General features: G+C 37.7%; 1 protein-coding gene across 8 annotated transcripts in view; it reads right to left on the reverse strand.

Moving 5' to 3' along the window:
* Positions 1 to 21036, reverse strand: part of CNTN4 (contactin 4) — an 878916-nt gene that overhangs the window by 219196 nt on the left and 638684 nt on the right. For all 8 annotated transcript variants that reach the window (XM_070492801.1, XM_044754900.2, XM_044754901.2 and 5 more), the window contains one exon: positions 10337 to 10432. In XM_070492801.1, the coding sequence (XP_070348902.1) occupies positions 10337 to 10432 (96 nt within the window). The remainder of the gene's footprint in view (positions 1 to 10336; positions 10433 to 21036) is intronic.

Genomic DNA, 21036 nt, shown 5'->3' on the forward strand with positions numbered 1-21036 from the left:
ATTTCTTTTTCAGCTGAAAAGACGAAGTTCATAGGGTATATTTCCAGTGGGCATTAAAACAAGGATAGGTCTCATATATCCTGTAGTGATTGTCCGCTAAATTATTTATGAAATGCTCAGCTATGTTCATGTTGTTGAAAGATCAGTGTTGATCATTTGTTCTGTTCTGGTTGGTACATCCTTAGTATGTAATGTGTTTTTCACATCACCAGACTCTTCACATCCCAAATAGCACCTGTGTTCTAATATAATACCATCCTTCATTGCTTTCTGGGACAGGACAACCCCAAGAGGGAAAGCTCTGCATGCAGCTAGGCTTTGTTGAATGATCACAGTTTGTAGATCACTCAGCTTTATGGATCAAGTCTCTCTTTCCAAATGCCATGTCCTTTTAGTGCTAATGTGTTTGGCCCTTATTCTGACTGATCAATGGGCCTTCAGTTCCAAGGATCAAACCTGGAGATAATCTCTCTGATTTTTTTCTTGTTTTTTGAAGTTTAAAAAGAAAACAGAGACATTCTCAACTTGAATTCAAATCTATCCACAAATACTCTTATGTAGTACTTATCATTAAATTAAGTACAGAACAACTGTCAGGAGAGAAGCTGAGTAATTAAGCCCATCATTAATTAACTAAAATCCTTGGTTTCTGCCAAATAAGGAACATGGAAACACTTGCACAAGAGAAGAGGAGGAAAAGAAGATATAGAAAAAGAAATTCTTAAAATTTATTTTTGCTATTTTTTAAAAACGAAATTATATTCTCTAGGCTACTGAATGAGGAGGATTTTAGGCTGGTTACTTTTAAAACTGCACATGAGAAGCAGGCTCCAAGGACTGGAATTTTGCTTGCCCTTTTGAGAGACATTTGCATTTGTGAAGGAAGGGGGATGACCTTGTAGGGACCTGAAATTGGCCACCCCAGGATATGTCTCTTTGGCATCAGGCTCTGGGGAATGGAACTTGCCCTTGTTGGGACACATTTACATTTGTAAGGTAAATCTCTATCTGTAAAGGTGCCTCCCTCTCTGTACCAGGAAGAAGAAGAGAGATGACCTTATCCCTAGAAACTCTTAATGGGGAAGGCAAGAACTTAAGTTGGTTGCTGTCTGGCAATCTCATGTAACTGATTTAGGGTGGTGGCTTCTGACCTTTACTTAATCCGATTTGATTCTTGTCTAAAAGTCATGGGATCACCCAATGACCAGACCCTACCTGCACTGATACCATTTTAACTTTTTTTCATGTTCTTTCCTTTGTCTTGTAAAGAAATGACTCACATACCCGTGCCTTATAAAATTTAGCCCTAACCCTCAACTCGGGGCAGCAGCAGGAGCTCTGACTGCCGGTGGGTCTTGTCCCCATGCCAGCGGGGGCAGCAGAAGCGGCAGCAGAAGCTCTGACTGCCCATGGGTCCTGTCCCCATGCTATTCTATACTATTCTCTAAATAAAAGAGCACTACTGCCAGATCTTAAGAGTCTAAGAAATCTTTCTTTCGACTCCTCGGCTCACCGACCCCGCATCACTGAACACAAAGAAATTTAATATTAATTTATTAAGTAGCTGAGTTTATTTCTAAGTGCTGTGGTTTGGGACTTGCTACAGCTGGAAAAACAGCTTAAACTTCTGTAGGGACCTGAAATTGGCCACCCCAAGATACATCTCTTTGGCATCAGGATTATTTGAGGCTGATTGCTTTCGATAAACTGGGACAGGGAAGGAGGCTCTGAGGAATGGAACTTGCCCTTTGTTAGGACACATTTACATTTGTAAGGTAAATCTCTATCTGTAAAAGTTGCCTCCCTCTCTGTACCAGGAAGAAGAAAGGAGATGACCTTCTCTCTAGAAACTCTTAATCAATACCAAAGGCAAGGACTTAAAATCTGCATTTTATTGTGCCTGTTTCTGGTAACCTCCTGTAGCTGACTTCCCTCCCCCTCCCAACTTTGACATTTCTGTAAGGATTAAGCATCTTTCCTTAGGCTAGGAACTGATTGCTGAGCTCACCTGTGACCAACCAGCTCAAGACAATAGACTTGCCTCCGGCTACGCCCACCGAGATAGCAGACCATTACCTGCTGTGTCCATCAAGCACTGTGCTGACAGGGCAATCTTGTGACTATTGTGGGAGGGACATTTCAATCACATGTGAAACACCATGTTTGGGGGTATATAACCACTCTGTGCACCCCACTTCTTCGGTGCCCTTTCTTTCTTCGGAAAGAAAGGCCCCGGGCCATGATTCCTCATAAAGCTTTGTTTAATTTTCTCTTGCTATTCTGTCTCATGTGAATTTAATTCGTTCTCCGGCCAGACGAACCCACATTTGGGAAGAGGAAATGTCTTCCTCCCCTACACTTCTCTCTCACTAGAGCTAAAAGGAGAACTAAGGTAGAAAGTATACACCTACTATTCCTGGGGAACTTCTTAGAAACCAGACCAGCAATTCTCTATATAGGTTAATTTAAGAAATTGAGGTCTAGAACTATTCTAGGACCAGGGAACGTTTGCAGCTTAAACACATTCATTTTTTTCTACTCATAAGTGTGTAGTTGTTGACATCAAGGCAGCCAAAAGTATAGTCATGAAACATTCAAGTTGTTTTAAAGAGTTGACAAGAAAATTCAAAGGCAAAAAGTATGTCAGTAGCATCACAGCATATGCTTAAGCAATTTTGGAGATAACCGACATTAGAAATATTCACCTCAATTCTTCTTGTCACATCCAGTGTGGGAGAAGCAAGTCATTCTTCTAGACATGCGAAACCTAATTCTCCCCTTTGGTTTCCTTTGCTGATGCTCTCTTTGAGATAAAGGATCTCACGGCTGAGAGAAATGGAGCATGTATTTGGTAGTAAGGACAATAATCCTACTGGCCTATCCTCCCAAACATGAGACACTTCACCAAGCCATTTGGGTGGGACAGTTGATAACAAGTAGTCCCTGATCAATGTGGCTCTGTTTTCTGCTCAATGGGTGAAAAAAGGGAGGCTTATTGAATGGAGAAAAGCATCATCTTCCAAATTGTTTCACATTACTCTGTGCTGATTCAATAACTAATGTGCTAAAACCTGCTCTGACTGGCAAAGTGGGAAAAGAAAAAAGGGAGAAATTGGCTCATGACATTTTGGATGAAAGAGTCCAGGTTCATGTCTTTCAAAGGAACCAGAGTCAAGGAGCACCAAACAAGATTGCCCTAAGAATGTTTAATACCACAAAAAAACAAGATACCTAGTAGTCTATGGTATTGATTAACCTATCACTAACTAAATGTTAGCCTTTCCTCATTGAATTGCAATAGATATCTATTTAAGTGAATATATAGTTTCTTGGCTGAGAAATGAAACTCAGAATGCATTTTCCATAGAAATAATATCATAAAATGTGGTTTGCCCAAATTTGATCCCTAATATTCTCAAAGAATGGTAGTAGTATTATTTCAATGCTGCCCCCGGCCAGCATTTTACACATTATTTCCTAGGGTTTCAAGAACCCACTTTTTGCCTAGTGACAGAGTCCCTTATGAATCATTGGTATCCTAACGAGGTCAGTCTTAACCTAGAGGACACCTGTGGTTTTAAAAGCTATTTGCAGGAGACAAGCCATCTCTGAGATTCAGTCACTTCTCAGGTGACATGGAATGAGCTTCAAAGGGCAGCTACCTCAGTGATGACCAAATAACAAGGACTCAAGATCTTAAGACCAGAATTCATCATTTGTTATTTAAGTGTTTTTGGAATTGGGTCTATTTTTGAGCACCTTCCCTCACTCCACACACACACCCCAGACTGAGATAACTAAAGTGGAATGCTGGGCCCTTCTTAGTTCCCGTAAACATGTTCAACCAAGTCCCACTATAACCAGAAAAGGAGATTGTAACTCAACAATTAGAGGGGTATTCTTCCTATAGTTTTTCATGATAATGAAGTGATTTTTAATTTCATAGCTATTTTAAAATTTCAAATTGTCCTTTTTAAAATTGCCATACAAGTTGAAGACACAATTTTTTCTCTATTCAAAAAAAATCTCAGTAATATTTTAAAAATCTTGGTCACTCTTAGGTCTAACTTAATATCTTGTTTCTTCTAAGGAAATGATATAGAGCCCAGGAACACACTATACACACTAAAGAGAAAACATAAACATAGGGAATTACACAGGGTTTGTCCTAAGATAAGACTATTGGAAGAGTTTAACTCAACTGCCATTTTTAGTCCGTAAGGGCAATTTTCAAATGTTACAAGAATGGCTAGGGGCTGGCCTGGTAGCTCAGCGTTATATTCGCACGTTCCCGCAGGTTCAGATCCCGGGTGTGGACATGGCACTGCTCATCAAGCCATGCTGTGGCAGGCATCCCACATATAAAGCAGGGGAAGATGGGCACAGATGTTAGCTCAGGGCCAGTCTTCCTCAGCAAAAAGAGGAGGATTGGCAGCAGATTTTAGCTCAGGGCTGATCTTCCTCAAAAAAAAGAAAAAAAAAGAAACAAAAGAATGGCTAAACCAGCATTTTAATAATGCTGCAATGTCAGAGCATGATTAGTTTATGATAATAATAGATGCAAATTCCATATGAATCTCTTGGGGGATATATCTGAAAAATATTTGTCTACTTAAAAGTTGTCACATGGGGGTCGGCCTGGTGGCACAGCGGTTAAGTGCGCACATTCTGCTTCAGTGGCCGGGGGTTCACTGATTCAGATCCCGGGTTCAGACATGGCACCACTTGGCAAGCCATACTGTGGTAGGCGTCCCACATATAAAGTAGAGGAAGATGGGTACGGACGTTAGCTCAGGGCCAGTCTTCCTCAGTGAAAAGAGGAGGATTGGCAGCAGATGTTAGCTCAGGGCTATTCTTCCTCAAAGAAAAAAAGAAAGAAACTGAGTGAGCCTGATCCTGCAGATGACATCTTGATGCTGGAAGCTGAGTACATGTGGGAAGATAGAAACAGAGCAGGGCTCAACAGGGCTCAGAGAAGTTATGTAATTGGCCTAAGACCACATGCTGGGTTAATAGCAGAGCTAGGACTAGAATGTGGGTGTCTTACTTTCATCATTTTATCTCTGCTCTACAGTAAATACAAAATGATCCAGCTGAAATAACTATGCTGTGGGAAGGCATGATTGATTCTTTGAAGATTATAATATTCATGATATGTCCAGATCAAATCAAATTTCTGGGATCCTGGAGATATTTGCAAACAGAGAGGTTCTTCCAGGACAAGACTGACTTGATTGTGTAATGCAGAAACACAAGTCTTCTACCCTGGCTGCATATTAGAATCACCTGGACTGCTTTTAAACTATAAATGATGCCCGAGGGCCCTTATCAAGAAATTCACATTTAATTGATCTAGGATGAGGCCCAAAGAACCACTGGCATAGAGAGTCCAGTACAGATTTCCACTGTTGTCTCCTGACTAGAAAAAAAGGGGCATGTTTCTGCCATTGATTAGTATGTGACCTTACATAATCTCTGCTTCGATTTCCTTATCTACGAAACATGTGTCCTCACTTCTCATAGGATTATTATGAGGATCAGAAGATAATATAAGGTAAACTAAAACATTATAAACACCATAAAGAACTCTATGGATGCTCTATTACAAGGTCCCTGTGTCTGATGCCGTGTGAATGGGATCCAACTTTAATGGAGATAGGCTCTGTGTAAAAGCATTGAATGTTGAAAATTATAGCTAGTTTCTATAAAACCCAGAATAACGAAAATAATCTCAAAATCAGAATCATGTGGTTTTCTCTCTTATACTGTAGGAGGCCACACATTCACTCACAATAATGTAGTAAGAGTTGGCTAAATGGAAAATGTTACTTTCAAATATGAATATCTGAGAAAAAGCCAGTCTTTCTTAGTCATCTCCCTTATCAACAACCACAAAAATATATGAAGTCAAAGGTAAAGCCTGAGGTGATCATATTTTATTTTAAATTCTTTTGCCTAAGAATTTGACGTAAGAAATGTTCAACCCTTCTGCTTGGGTGATGTGGAAATCAAAGCACTCTATTTTAGAAAGGTGGACCTGGGCTGGTTTTGTATAAGGTGGATCTTAAATCCAGTGCTGCCTCAGAGTCTACTAAAGCAATAGTTTTGGGGACCCTGCCCCAGCTTTATGGAATCAGAATATCCTTGGGTAAAGGTTGGGCACCTATGGCTTTAACATGGTTCAGCTTCCTGTCCACCACAGGCCAGAGGTGGGGTGTGTGTATGGGAACCACAGATATAGCTCAGGGCTTCTCAAACTTTCATGTGCATATGAATCACTTGGAGATCTTATTGTTAAAAGTTGAATCCTAATTTAGTAGGCCCTGAGTGGGGCCTGGGATGCTGTCTTTTTAACAAACTGCCAGATGAAGCAGATTCTGCTGGTCCATGGATCATATTTTGAGTAGCAAGGATCTTGGTGAATATAAGAGAAAGGTGGGAACAAAAACCTCCTTTGGTGAACAGTTCATGAGGATTTCACTGTTGAATAACCTGACAATTTTAGTACACTGGAAGAAGAATCTCAAAGTATCACAGTTCTATTTCTATTTAATGAGAGCTTGGTTAAAGATCCTGAATTCCTGGTACTAAGTGGGCTTGGAGTTGATGGAAAGCAAAGTGAAAATTCTGGACCTCAATAAACTCTGTTTCTAATATGAGGAACATTACAGACCACCAGAGCCCATCACAGTGATTTCTACTCTTTGGTGTTTGTGTTAAGATTTAACAGCAAAATCTATGTAATGACATCACTTTTGAATTTCTATCTATTAACCAAGAGATGACAAATATGCTGCACACAGTAATTGGTAGATTACTGGAAATACCTGCTGACTGAAATGTTTTTTAAAATAGATTAATTGCTGTTCATTTCTATGTTACCCTAAGAAGGTCTGACACTGCATAGCTTTTGAAATAGGACATGCAGCATCCCTTAAAATGGATTTCATGTCATTACTCAGTATCCCACTGATATAATAAAAGGCTGACTCATTTCCTTTCCTCTGCATGATCTGTTACAATTGAAACTGGGATACCATATGCTAGGTCTAAAACGCTCAGTACCTCCAGTGGCTCATGGTGATTCTGCCAGCTTTAAGGTGATATACAGCCTGGAGAACAATGAGAGAATCACTGCTGGACAGTTTGCACGGGAAAGTTTTCAGTAATTGGGGGGATTTCATCAGATAATCATTGACTCTACTGCCCCAAACTGATGGATGTCTGAGATGCTCTCTTACAACCTTCAAGATCCTCCTGTTGTTTTCTCACAAATTCCTGTGTCGTGCCTGCCTTGCCCATAGTGTTACTGAGCACACGGTTTCTAATAGAACCCATAATGAGAATATTTATTTCCTTGTCTTTCACCATCAAGACTGTCAGGAATGTCAGCACAGCTCAAGGAACTGGATTTCAGAGCTGCTGACTGCTGCCAGCAGAGACAAGCACATTTCATTGGATGTCTATGAAAATTTTTAATATATTTCTCTGTGGGTAGGGGAAAGTATTCAGGTACCTCATTGTGTAGCAGCACAGCAGCATGCCACGTGTTTTGCCTTTCCCAAAGATATCATTATACCAGGGAGTAGTGGAGTATTTTTTTCTTAATATATCTACAAGATTAATTTTTTAGAGTTGCTACCATGTTATGAAAACTTAATGCTGTGAAGGTAGATTGCAGCAGAAATTAGCAAAATCTTCAATTCTTATTTTGATCGGATTTCATAACGAGAAGTGCTAGCCTGAGTGAACTTCACTTTAACCTAAATATATGTCCAGTTAATTGGTTTCCTCACATAAATGACAGGATTTCAATAATGCAAACATACTTGATAAATAAGTTTAGTCTTTACTGAGTTGTTATTACGTAACGATAGAACTGAAAGGGATCTGAGAGATTTCCTTTAATCTCTTCACTTCACAGATATGTAGAGAGTAGCATAGAGAATTTGAAGATATTTGTCCAATATCAAATGATTACTTGAAACAGAGTCAGGGCTGGAACTCATGTCTTGGACTCCAAATTTAATGCTTCTGGTACTAACTTGAATGGAAGATGGAGTCCTAAAGAATAAACTCATTTTTCAGAACACAAACTCCTGAAATCTAATCTGGATTCTCTGCCAGTCTTCAAAAACCAAAACCCTAGTAATTCCATGTCATTGATCTAGACTTGGAAGGGCACTTGCCTCTTCCACCTGTTTTTATAGTCATTGTGTTTGAAGTGTTTTAGCTATTTTGCTCTTTGTCACTTCCTCCTAGAAATGTTAGCTGGGCCATTAGATGAGAAAGGAAAAGTTATAACTTTTGGTTACAGGATATAAATAAAAGAATTTTCAAGTTCTCAGTTTAAAATATTTCTTTCTTTTTTTTTTTTTTTGAGGAAGATTAGCCCTGAGCTAACATCTGCTACCGATCCTCCTCTTTTTGCTGAAGAAGACTGGCCCTGAGCTAACATCCATGCCCATCTTCCTCCACTTTATATGTGGGATGCCTGCCACAGCATGGCTTGACAAGTGGTATGTAGGTCTGCACTCAGGATCCAAACTGGTGAACCCAGGGCTGCCAAAGCAGAACGTGCAAACTTAACCACTGCGCCACCGGGACAGCCCCTAAAATATTTTCTCTTTTAATCATGTGTAAAGTCAAACAGAAAATTAAGGTAATAACAAGGATAGATGACATCAAATTAAACTTTAGCCAGCATTTCCAAGAATAGAGTGCGTCAATCTGGTCATCACAAACTTCAGTGGAATCCTAATAAATACCACTACCTATTAAATCTCCACACTACTGAATCCTTTATAGGCAGTCAGATTTGCCTTACGGTCATCATTACGCCTTTTAGCAGACACTGCAAGTTGCCTACATAGCATCTCTCCATATTTTCCCTTATTAACAAAATCATGATTTTTTTCCCCAGGGCCATCATGTGTCTATATAAAACACTTGATTTTTCAGTCTCCTTTGCCACTGGAGTTAATAAATGAAATGTAGTCCTTCAGCAAAGTAAACCTTTCATAATACAAAGGCAAACTGAAATGGAGAATTTTGACTTTATTCTTGCCTTTCAAACCCACTATTGGGTATGATGACACAGAGACAAGAAGCAGTGACGTATCAGAGGATGACAATGTGTGAACAATTTCCTAACAGCTTTAGAAATTTTAGTGTGATATATCTCTCATACAGTTTGGGGTGAATTATAAAAATAAAGAACTATAATTTATGTAGGAAAGTGTCCCATTAGAAGATTATTTTGGCGGGGGGGGATTTCAGTATGAGAAAACCGAGAATGCTATGTTAGGCTCTGTTGAACATTATTTCTTTGTAAGTGAATGCACTAGAAATGAGGACTTTGGTTGACCTAACAGTGACTTTCTTCATCACTGCAGCATTTCTCTGATGAGCAATGCGATGCAGTAACAAATGAGATTTTCTCATTTAATAATAAAAAAATGTGTAATGTTTTACAAAGCTTCTATCTGAAAATGTCCAGTTCTTAAAAAAAAAAAAAGGCAGCTTACACAGTTTTGCTTGCAGGGTCATATCTTTCTCATACAATGGAAAGCCTGAAGTCCACTTTACGCACTCCCCAAGCTTCCCTCCCCCACAAAAAAGGACAGTGTAGTATGCTGGGTAAAATGAGAACGGTGCACTAAAGCATCCTGAAAAAAAAAAGGCACCTTCCTTTTTGTCATTCTCATTTCTTCCTATCGAGATTGCTCAGTTGGTGCCTTAGCCATGGAACATGTTGAACACTTTAGAGAAAGATCAGAGAAAGGGTTTGAGCCCTGGCTGACATGCTCAAGAAGTGGTGCCAGCTTTAGACTACATGCCTTCGTAAATAGATGTGAGAACAACACACACTCCAGTCTGTTGAAGCCAATGCTAGCAGGGTTTTCAGTTATTTGCAGCCAAATGCCTTCCCAACTGATCTAGTCACTATGAGTCTTCACAAAGTGATCTTGGATCCTGTGGTTAAAGGACTTTGGATCTGGGGCTGATCCCTACCCAGCCCAACAACGAGATGAAATGAAACAAACCATCTTTTAACCCAATCAAGTTGGAAAAAGTAAAGGGTTCTGATTTCCATCGACTCAAGTGTCTTTCCCCTTGTGCCAGGTAGACAGCAGTGAGGTGGAACATTTGCAAAATCTGATATTTTCCTATCCTAATTATGGAAGGCAGTGACAATGATTCTTCCTCGACATGGAGGGACTTTGGGAATCTCTACAAATGACACTGTCCCCTCAGCTGGTGACAAGAAGGAGAACAATCAGCAAGAAAAATAGCACCCAGTAAAGTGCGCACATTTCAGTGCATTTATAGTTACCTCCAGAATGGGCTGGTGGGCCACACAGTAGTACCATCCCCTGACCTTGGCGGACAGACACAGTGCTTCTCGTTCTTGTTTTAAAGTTTTCAAGATCTGTTGGGAGAAATAAAGGGAAAAGTGTTTAAAATTTAAAGTCCTAAGATGTGACAGGAGAGTATTACTATATTTCAAAAGAGGATAATCTTCTGCTGAAAAACAGCCTTTGTAGAACCAATACCAGGGGAATTCAATGTAGACTCTTTTCAGATGAAATTGTTCTGTTTTCCTTGATTCTGTATCTATGCTGTCCTCTAACATAGCCACTTGCCACATGTGCCTACTTAGATTTAAAACAATTAAAATTAAGTAAAATGTTTAATTCAGTTCCTCAGTCACACTAGCCACATTTCAAGTGCTCAGTAGTCACATGTAGCTCCTGGTGAACACATTGGACAGCAGAAAGATAAGCACTTACATCACTGCAGAGAACTCTATTGGACAGTACAGGTCTGGATGAAGAAACCAAAGTTTAACCATGTCAATGACCACCCCAAGATCTCTCCATAATTAAAATCATTATGAGGATGTAAATTCATGTTTCCTGACACTCAATTCTGTTCACTTCACAAACCATTCTATTACCTGCAATTATACTTGTTGCTCTATATGTATCTAGAATACGACTCTCTCTATACACAGACCTTATATGCAATGTATAGACATATACACATATACATAATTATTTTAAAGTTCTTGTGTATTTTAAATATTTATCAGATACTGTCCAAGTTTCTGTTTGGAAAAAGTTCCCCTCTCTCAAGGAGATCAAGTCTGGTTAGAGAGAGAAGACACTACAGACATAAAGATCACAGTTCAAGTAAATAAATAGGCGGTTGCCAATAAAAATGAGCTAATGTAAGAAATATGTCTAATAAAGTGACATATTATTGCTCCAAAAAGTCTTTTTTATTCCATCCTCCCAAATGTAAATCCTCTCAACAAGGAGCGTTTTAAGTGCCATTTCATTTTTTGTTGTCTGAAACATTTGATTTAATAACCTTTTTATCAGACTTCAGGGTTATTCCAAGCCAAGTATGTTCTGCAGGGTTGCATGTCATCTAGCTGTGCACACTAGAGTACAGTAACACTTATTGACTATTTCCTCCATGGTGGCCATTTTGGTAAGTATTTTATGATGATTATTTCTGGTGATCTTAAAAAGAATTATGTGAGTTAAGTACCATTAATGTCCCCATTTTACAGATGAGAAATGAGTAGCACTATGGAATTTGTTGAGGGCTACCACATTAGTGGGTGATGGAGCTGGGAGGTGAACCTGGACAGCCTCCCTGCAGTTACAAAATGGAATGCTTCCACACTCAGGCTTGGTTTTAGGGAGAGTTCAGGATATTAAAAAACTTATACACACTTATGTTGATTACCAGCTTCTTCTGGAATTGGACAAATTTTAAGCTCAAATGTTATTGTTTCCATCAATCAAGTATTTATAAAATTTTCATTAAACGTCATCTGGTTGCCAGCTCAGGATACACACATCGTGAGAACATAGCTTCTGCCCTGTAGGGATTCAAGAGTTCAGTGGGCAAGACTGACAGGTAACACCTAATAGCAAGAACTCAAAGACTGCCAGAGTTGAGATATGGAAAGGGGCCCCTGGAGGACATGCACATAGAACAAAATGAAACATTACTATAATTTGAATTACATTTCTGATGTAATGAACTTCTTTTTGTTCAATGAGAACCATGTGAGGCTCGGATATGATTTTTTCTTCTCTTTAAGGAAATGGTTTGAGAAGCCTTCAAAGGAGATTAAACCTGAGATTTAAAAAACTTCATTATGGCATTAATATTGTAAACCATTATCCATAAAAGTGACACTGAATAAGTCTGAATTGTCACTTCTGCATTCAGGTTCTTGGAATAAGTCATCTAAGTTTTTGCACAGACATCCCATCCAATCTCCAGAATTTCGTGAAACATTAAGAGCTGATAGATAATAGAGATCAAGTCTTGTCTGGGTAAAATCCACCACAGTTCTGACTAGAAGAAGTGCATCAGGAAAGGGGAAAGATAACGAGAAATATATGCAATGATTTTTAACTGTCCTAATTGAGCTTTATAAACTGGATTCCTGTTCCTTCCTTTTTAGTTTATGAATACATGCACTTCTACAAGATTCGGGCAGTCAGAATATATCACATTAATCTGGTATTTGAGAAAATAATTAGAAATCCTTCTTAATAGTTAATTGAAATAGATTCCAGGTGGTAGACTCTACTTACATGGTGATTGGAAAGACTGCATTTAGACAGACCTGAGTTTGAAAATCCTTTAAGCCATTTATGAGCTGTGTTGTTGACCTTGGGCAAGTCTTGATTTTCTCATAAATAAAATGAGAATAAATGTGCTTTGTTTTAAAATAAGAATTATAGGCAAAGATTAAACGGGATAATATTTGAAAAGCACAAGGCCTTTCATACTACCAGTTTGGTGCTCAGCATATGTTTGTTCTGTCCATTGAGGAATGCTGTAATCCGGTGGCAAATCATACCCCAAGCATTCCATTTAGAAAAGGGTTCCAAACAGCAAATGCACTCTGTAGAGCTGCGGTTGCTAACCAAAGGGCAGCATATTTATGCACGTGTTTAAGGAAAGTCTGCATGTCCCAAACTGGCCTTTTCAGATATAACTATTCATCCTGATCCTAATCGGTAGCAGCATGATAATTTTCTAAATGAAAGAACAATGTGTGGAAAACGGTTTTTTTGGTAACTTGTTCTCTCATGGCCAGGCCCTTCTCATCATTATTCCCATATATATTGTTTTAGTTAAAGTCATTTTATCTCCAAAGCTTTGGTACCACGTGATCAGTGATCAGTGAAGTAGGCATTATGAGATAGTTAGAATACATTATGGATAAACTTTATTGCCATGACCATTGCATTGTTAGCAATAATAGTATCTACTTGCAAAATGTATTGAGGTCATACCATGACCTTTTGTATAGATCACATTTAATTCCATTATAGTTTAAATTTCCAATTTGCAGGTGATATAACTGAAGCTCAGAGAGGTTCCGTACCTTCTTCCCATACCTAGGAAGTGAACAGAAGAATAATACAATCTCATATCTGTCTCTTCCCAAAGCCACTCTTCTGAAGTACCAGATCTATGGCTTCCTCACTGATTTAGTGAAGCCAGAAAAAGAGAACATTCAAACTAGTTACTCAACTTCCTTGAGACAAAAAAAAAATTATAATAATTTGAATGAATTTTATATTCTTCAGTGAATATGTAAGAAAATACACATTTCAATGCACAATGAAATGAGTCAGTACATTTAATTTGAAATCTTCTATTCCTTTGCTTATCCTTGTGGGTGAGCACTTGATATGGGGATTTTAAACATTAGGTGCAAAGGATGAAGTTGAACAAGGAGAGAACAATCAGAAACAACTCTATTAAGGAGCAGAATGGTTAAATTGTTAGGAAGGGAGCTGAACAATTACATTTGGATTTTATGCCCTTTAGCTCCCTGTAGTGGGTTACTAAAGATATGGTTGAATAAATGATATATATGTACGACAATGAATTAATATCCATGTACCATGGTTTCTCAAAACAGATTGGTTTTCTTGCTTTGTATATGGTTCATTGACATGTTATCATAGACTTTTTAAAAAAATGGCACTACTTTTTGGTGTTGATTTCATTTATCAGCATTTTACATAAATTTTTCCAGAAATCATGCACTAAGGAATGCACAATTTTGTGACAGATGTGTTTTCACAGCATATTTTTCTATGAAAACAACTGTCCTTTATTCTCCTATGGAATGTAGTATCAGCATTTTATTTTTAAATGAGATTAGAAAATATGCTATAGTACTTGGAACATATACCTTATTGAGAGTATAAATGAAGTGATTTAGCAGTGAAATTCCTGAGGGAGTAAAAGTGTATATAGGTCTTAAAGCTGCAATATGTGATAAATAATAAAAAGCCTTAATATATAAAAACATTTTGAATTCAGCTTGCAGAGTAAATCAGAGAGCAAAGGGGAAAAAATCACATATTTCCTGCCTGGAAAGTTATTAAATGTTTAGAGCTGGGGAAAAGGTAGCTTACAATAAATACTTGGATGTAGTCTAGAGAAAATAAAATCAAGAGGATCCAAGACATTTTTTGAGAAGTAATAACTGTAAATAAGAAAGAGTAACTTATTTAGGCCATCATTCAGGGACTACCTATCACACATGAACAGGGAGAGCTGAAGCCATTCAGAAGGCAGGACTATCCAGAGAAGAGTATAAGAAGTTTAGCTTTGAAATGGTCAAGAAAGGTTAATGAGATGATAACACACATCTTGGTTTATTAAGAATCCACAGAGAGGCAGGAGAAAAGGAAAGAGGAAAAATGATACAGTAAACCATGCAAACAATGCATGTATTTTAATGCATGTATTATTTACTAAGAGTGAAAAAAATACCAGTTCACTTTTTTCCTGACTTGGGTACACCTGGATTGTATTAATTCTCACAAGGTGGCCTCAGAACAAGAAACTGCCAGCACCAGTTCCCTTTGTTATTGCTTCCTCCAATTCTGAAAGCAGTAATCAATAAGGAAATCAATATCAGCTTGGAAAAATGGTCAACTGATACATTTGCTATGAATATGATTTCCATAATGATGACTGCACAATTATTTTTAAAAAAGAGGTATTTTTGGAGGATAATTTTAAAAACCAATTATCATGCAGTGTACTTATGTCTTGACTTTCTGCCATTTGCTCCCTGAGTGTGTGCATGAGTGGATGTACATTCATATGGTTTCTTGAATTTTAGAGACTCATACTGAAAATAAGTCTAAATTTACAAAACCTTAGGAGTTGCAAACTCACATTTTTTGTATTCCTTCCACTCAGGAAGAAGAAACCATTAGTAAGACTGGTGTGGTTGACTGCATTTCCCTATGAGAAAGTATACAGCAAGAGGAAGAATTGCATAATGGTTTAACACACTGGCTTTGGAGTCAGAAGGACCTGACCACAAACTCGGCACTCCTAGTCTCTAACTGTATGCTGTGGGTGAGTTACTTAATCTCCTTGAACTTCAGTTTCTTCATCTCCAACATCAGGACAATAATTCCTATCTCATAGGGCTCTTTGAAGATTAAGATCTTGAATGTAAAGCAGTTAACATACTGCCTGGTTCAAAGTCTGTAGTCTATAAATGTTAGCACTATCATTAGCATTTCTGAGCATCAAAGGAAAGTCTACAGAAAGTGATTCACTGGGGGAAAGCTAGTGAGTCCAAACTTCCACCAGATAAAGTAACATTAGAGAGGTCAAGTCAATCCTACTGCGGCAAAAAATCCTGATAAGACTTAAAGCGCATCCTTTTTTGCTAGACCTAATTGTGTTTTCAAGTCTAGACAGGTAGTGAAGTGAACCAGATACCTTAGTCTTTGCAGTGCATGGACTGTATTCTTTATATGACTTAGAATTAAGATATGCTCACATATACTGGATCCAGATAATTCTCCTTAAAAACTTCCTATGATGATATGGTCTGAGACATCTTGTGCTACTTTTTAATGTAAAAGGGGAAAATATTTTCATAAAACAGTAAAAACCGATGTTTATCTTTTGCAAAGGATGCAAAAATATGCTATTTTAAAACAGAAATAAAAGATAAATCATTAGATTATTTACCAATTATATAAAATTATTCATTGAGCTTAAAGTTTTAGGAGTTCACACTGTATACCAGATGGAAATAGGATGCCTATAAAGGGGAATTGAAATATATAAAATAGTGATAGATATGCTTGTCAGAATCTTGCTTTCCTTATGTCATTAATTTTTCCATTTGTTTATCTAATTTTCAGCAAATATTTTTTGAGTTTCTCTTTTGTTCCAAGTATTGGTGCCAGCCATTTTTTTTCTCTCCAGCAACTAAGGAAAACAACACAAAACAAAAACTTACGGTTATGCTAAAGATCTGACATTAATTAATTACCCCAATTTGTTGGCAGTCCAAAGTAAGAGTCTAAAATTTGATTATAGGTGGTGGTTTGATATCAAAAAGGAAAGCAAATCTCTTTCCTTATATAGATAACAAAGGGTCTTATTAATATTACTAAGTTAATGTACACTCAGTTTACATATGACTCATTCATAGAAATGGCTTATGACCTTGTCTGTCATAATCCCTAAGGCTGCTGCTATGGGCATCACTATGACAATCCTTAGAGCACTTACATCAAAGTAAAAAGGAAGAATTTGTGGGAGCTCTCCCAGGTGCTGATTCTGACATCACAGTGTTCTCCCTCCAAATATCTGATTTTTTTTCTCATCCTGTTTAGTCATACTGGATGAAACTCTACAATTTAGGGATTACTTTGGAATTACAGAAATGCCATTTTAAAACCATAAATGTCTGCAAATGCATTACCTTGCTATAAGAGTGAACTAATTCAATCAGCTTGCTTCCTCTTAACAAGTAAATGAGAGCAGTATAGATTCCCTGAACGTGAGTTTTGATTAACAACCCTCCTTCCAAAAAAAAAACAAAGGAAAATGTAATCTATGAAGTAATGAGGAAGGTAAAGTAGGGCTGAGAAAGCTCAAGAAAGATTAATGACTTAAAAAAATATGATGAAGAAAGATGAATAGAGATTGCCAAAGCCAAATTTGCCTGGGGTCAGCAATCCTGCATTTAGCAAAAGAAGAAGTTACCTCCTTTTTTTCTTCTTGCACCACATTACTATATCAGTTTTTGTTGTCAGCAACAAAACCTAAGCAAGAATTTAAAATAGCATAATCAATGTTATGCTTTAAGGAGGCTTCTTTGGGCTGCTTTGGAAATGTAATCACTTTCGTAAATATTAACTCTTTGGGGAAAATGTAAAGTCAGTTTCGAATAGCTTCCATAAACAACAGTTTCTCACTTTCCATTAATTCATTCATTTAATCCTCACAACTCCATAAGGCAAGTATTATCACTAATTCCATTTTATAGAAAACAAATTTAACATCCAAGGTAACAGACTTAGTATAAGGAAGAATGTGGATTGGAATCCGAGTCTTTCTGACCTATAAGCCCATATATTTAGCCTGTACTCTATACTGAATTAAATAAGAGGAGTGAAACCTGTAGTTGATTGTCTAATCGACTATTTGAGACTCTCACACTTTTTCATCTACTATTATTTTCTTGACTTTACAAGAAAATAAAAGTTGCTTTGCTGCCCTTTTCTCTGTAAGCATATGACTTTCCTGATAGCTATTTTTATTTCTCATTTTAGTTCTTTTCTCTTTCCTCATTTCTTTGACATACTCTATTTTATCTAGACCTTTGTGCTATTTAAGAAGCCAAAGCACAACTCAATTTAAAATGTTTGAGTTTCCCTGTGTGTTCCATAAAATTGTGCACCTACCTAACTCCTGAGGTTACTGCGATTAGTGTGATATGGCTTCATAAATAATGCTGCTCTCCTCTGGATACAGGTGCCCTAAAACACAAGCTATTATTACCAGCATTTTTCTCTGTAGGAGCTCATCTCTTTTCGCATATCATCCTGGCTCAGGAGTGTTAATGATTAGGCAGCTGCATTCTCTATCTTTGGTTTCATACTTACACAACACAAAGAGAAATAAAGGTTTCAGAAAAGCACTGACCTAGTAAGTTTTGTAATAAAATATGCACTCTTCAATGTGTTCTATGAACACCATTTGGGATTTAATCCCTGCCCGTATCCCCAGTCTCATTCTCTGCTACTCTCCCCATTTCTTAGTTATACTGTAATAACCATGTTTTGCTTTCTGTTCTCCAAACTCCTTAAGGCTAACTTCGTCTCAGAACCTTTAAACTTGCTGTTCCCAATGCTTGGAATGCTCTTTACTGATCTTTTGGCTTATCATGCTCATTCTCCAGGACTCAAATGTGACCTCCTTGGAGTAGACTTCTTTGAATATTTATCTAAAGTAGACCACTGCCTGGCTCCAGTTACTTTCTCTCACATCTCCTTTTTATTACATCTTTCGTAGCAATCATTACCAGCATCTGCAATTGCTTTGTTCGTTTATATGCTATTTGGTTTCTTGTCCTTCCTCCCCCCTCCACAAATGAAGGTTTAATAGGAGCAGGGATATTTTAATCTTTATCAGACTATAGCACAGTGCCCAAGTCAGTGTCTCATACATATTAGGTACTTTATTAGGACGTGTTGAGTGCTGCTCTGCCCCCTGGTTCACACACTGAGGTGGTGGTCAGCAAGACTTGTTGGACTAGGGTGAACTTTCTCATATTTGTCCACATGACACACTGTTTCCCAACATCTTGGCTACAAAAGACTTTTGTGTGCTCAATGACCAGAGGTACTCTGGAAGACAACTTTAAGAAAAAGTCTTTGATCAAGGGCCTGGAGCCTTCCACCAGACCTTAAAGTGAAAGCTCAGAGATACACTAAGATTGGAATGTAATCAGTAGATGAAACAATTTCACTGCTTGGCAAAAGAAATACCCTCCCATCTGACCCCTGCCCCAGGGAATGCTTGAGGTGATGAAAACGTGAAACAACATCATGCAAATTGCATGGGCCTGTTATTTGTGATCAGGGCTGTTATCAGCTAGTCAGTGATATATCATACAATCATCTGTTCTTCACCTAGTGTGAGAATTCTATAACTTGATAGACTTATGATCATTAAGGTTTTGACAGAAAGAAACACGATTCTTCACTTTGAACTTTTACTTCATAGCCTTTTCTTCTCCCAACTGAAAATTAAAATTAGCACATTGTAATTGATTGTACCAGTCTTCTTAATGAGCAGATAATACTAGAGGGCAAATCAGATAGATTCAAGTAATGCCAGAATAAATAAATATTCTTCGAAGAAATGCTGAAAAGGCACATATCAAGGGGCCATTGTAAAGTCAGTAGTCTGTCAGAAAACCCTTGGGAACAGATTACCAAATGTAGATATCTGGGCCACAGATTATGATCAAACCTGAGCGACCACAAATCTACCAGCCATGCTACCGGTCAGGAAAACCCTGCTTTAATGTGAAAGAAATCGCTTCATTTCAAACTTTTTCATTCCATTTCTTTTCTTTTGTTAATCTTTCAGGAACAAGAGCCAGAGCAATCAGCTCACTATCGAATTTGCCTGGGACTTAATGGCGGTAGATGCAATCTCTAAAGGAAGAGGGGCAGTTTCTCACCTCCTGGTCATAAATGAAACTAGGTAGATGCTCCTATAGTAAAGCTTTCTCTTAATTCTATCCCAAAAAATAGGCATTTCCCCAAGAAGCTTGGGAAGAAATTACACTGATTGTTAACTTTAAAAGGAAAGGCAGACCTTATCATTATTTGCTGACACCCGTGCTCTGCAGAAAAGTTTTGCTTTAAAATCAGATAGAGGACTCCTTACTATGTACTCAGTGTTGGATTTTTGAACAAATAAAATAAGGATTGGTGACTCAGAAAGAAAGATGCAGTCATGCTTAGATTCATTGCTCCTATGAAATTGGACATGCTTTGCCAAATAGCTATTTGGGGGAAATCAAAGCTGCCGGAAGTAAAAGGTTTGTTTAATCACTAGCTCAAAGAGGGCTATTTCTCTTCTCTTTTCTTTCCCTTTCTTTGAGTAGAAAACATTTCTTGGGATACTGGATGCTGAATTAGCTGTATACTAGTTAAACATTTAAAGGCATAAAAAAAGTTCTGCATATAAATGAAACTCCCAGATGAAGAGCAGCTGTTATTTATGTTGAATTTAAGTTGCTTCGGCAACTTCAACCATATATTTTTATCTCATTTAATTACAGTTTTGAAAATAAAACCATCATCAAATATACATGCAAGCTATGTGTTTATTCATCATCTATTTAGACTTGGTTATGGGTGTTGTCTCACCATTCTCATTTCCACAAAGAGAAATCAGAGAGAAGGCTGCAGTGTGGAAAACCTGCCAATTTTTGGAAATGTCATCACTCAAGCCCCTTGCTTTTAAATGTACCCTAAGGTAGAGGAGAACCAATACAGATTCATTCAGTACCTACATTATGCCTACTATGAGCACCTATTACAAGCCAGCTACTGTTTTAGGCACTGGGGATACATCACTGAAAAGCAAAACAAAACAAATCTCTCTTCTCAAAGACGTGTAAGTAGGTAAAATGACCATAAACAAAATAAACAAATCACACATAGTGTCTTTGATGGTGATAAGTGCTATAGAAAAATAAGTTAGGGAAACAGGCTAGGGAATGTTGGTATGAAAACTTTAAAAGAGGAAGAAAATATAAAAGTAGAATCTTTTTACTTCCCCTCCCACTTCCAAATATGGAGGAATAAATCACTCTCCCTCTGCCAGCTCAGCTCCTGGCCCCCACTGAGACTGCCAAGAAGGTGCAAAGTAGTGCCAAGCGACCCAGCAGTCTTGATTTAGTTCTGTACTTTCTTATTTATAACTGATGTTGAAGTCACCTTAGTGCAGGTAACACCTGAGGAAAGTAATAAATAAGTATTTTCAACTTACATCTAAAAGTTTAAAATAGTTCTCCAGCAAAAACAAATACATACTTCCAAATAACTGAAGAAATGGGAGAAACATCTGAGCAGGCATACTAAATATATACTGATTTCCTTAAGGAAGACAATAACCATACAAGTACTGTGATAATTTGTG

This window comes from Equus asinus, chromosome 21 (assembly GCF_041296235.1).
Source record: "Equus asinus isolate D_3611 breed Donkey chromosome 21, EquAss-T2T_v2, whole genome shotgun sequence".
Classification (NCBI taxonomy): domain Eukaryota; kingdom Metazoa; phylum Chordata; class Mammalia; order Perissodactyla; family Equidae; genus Equus; species Equus asinus.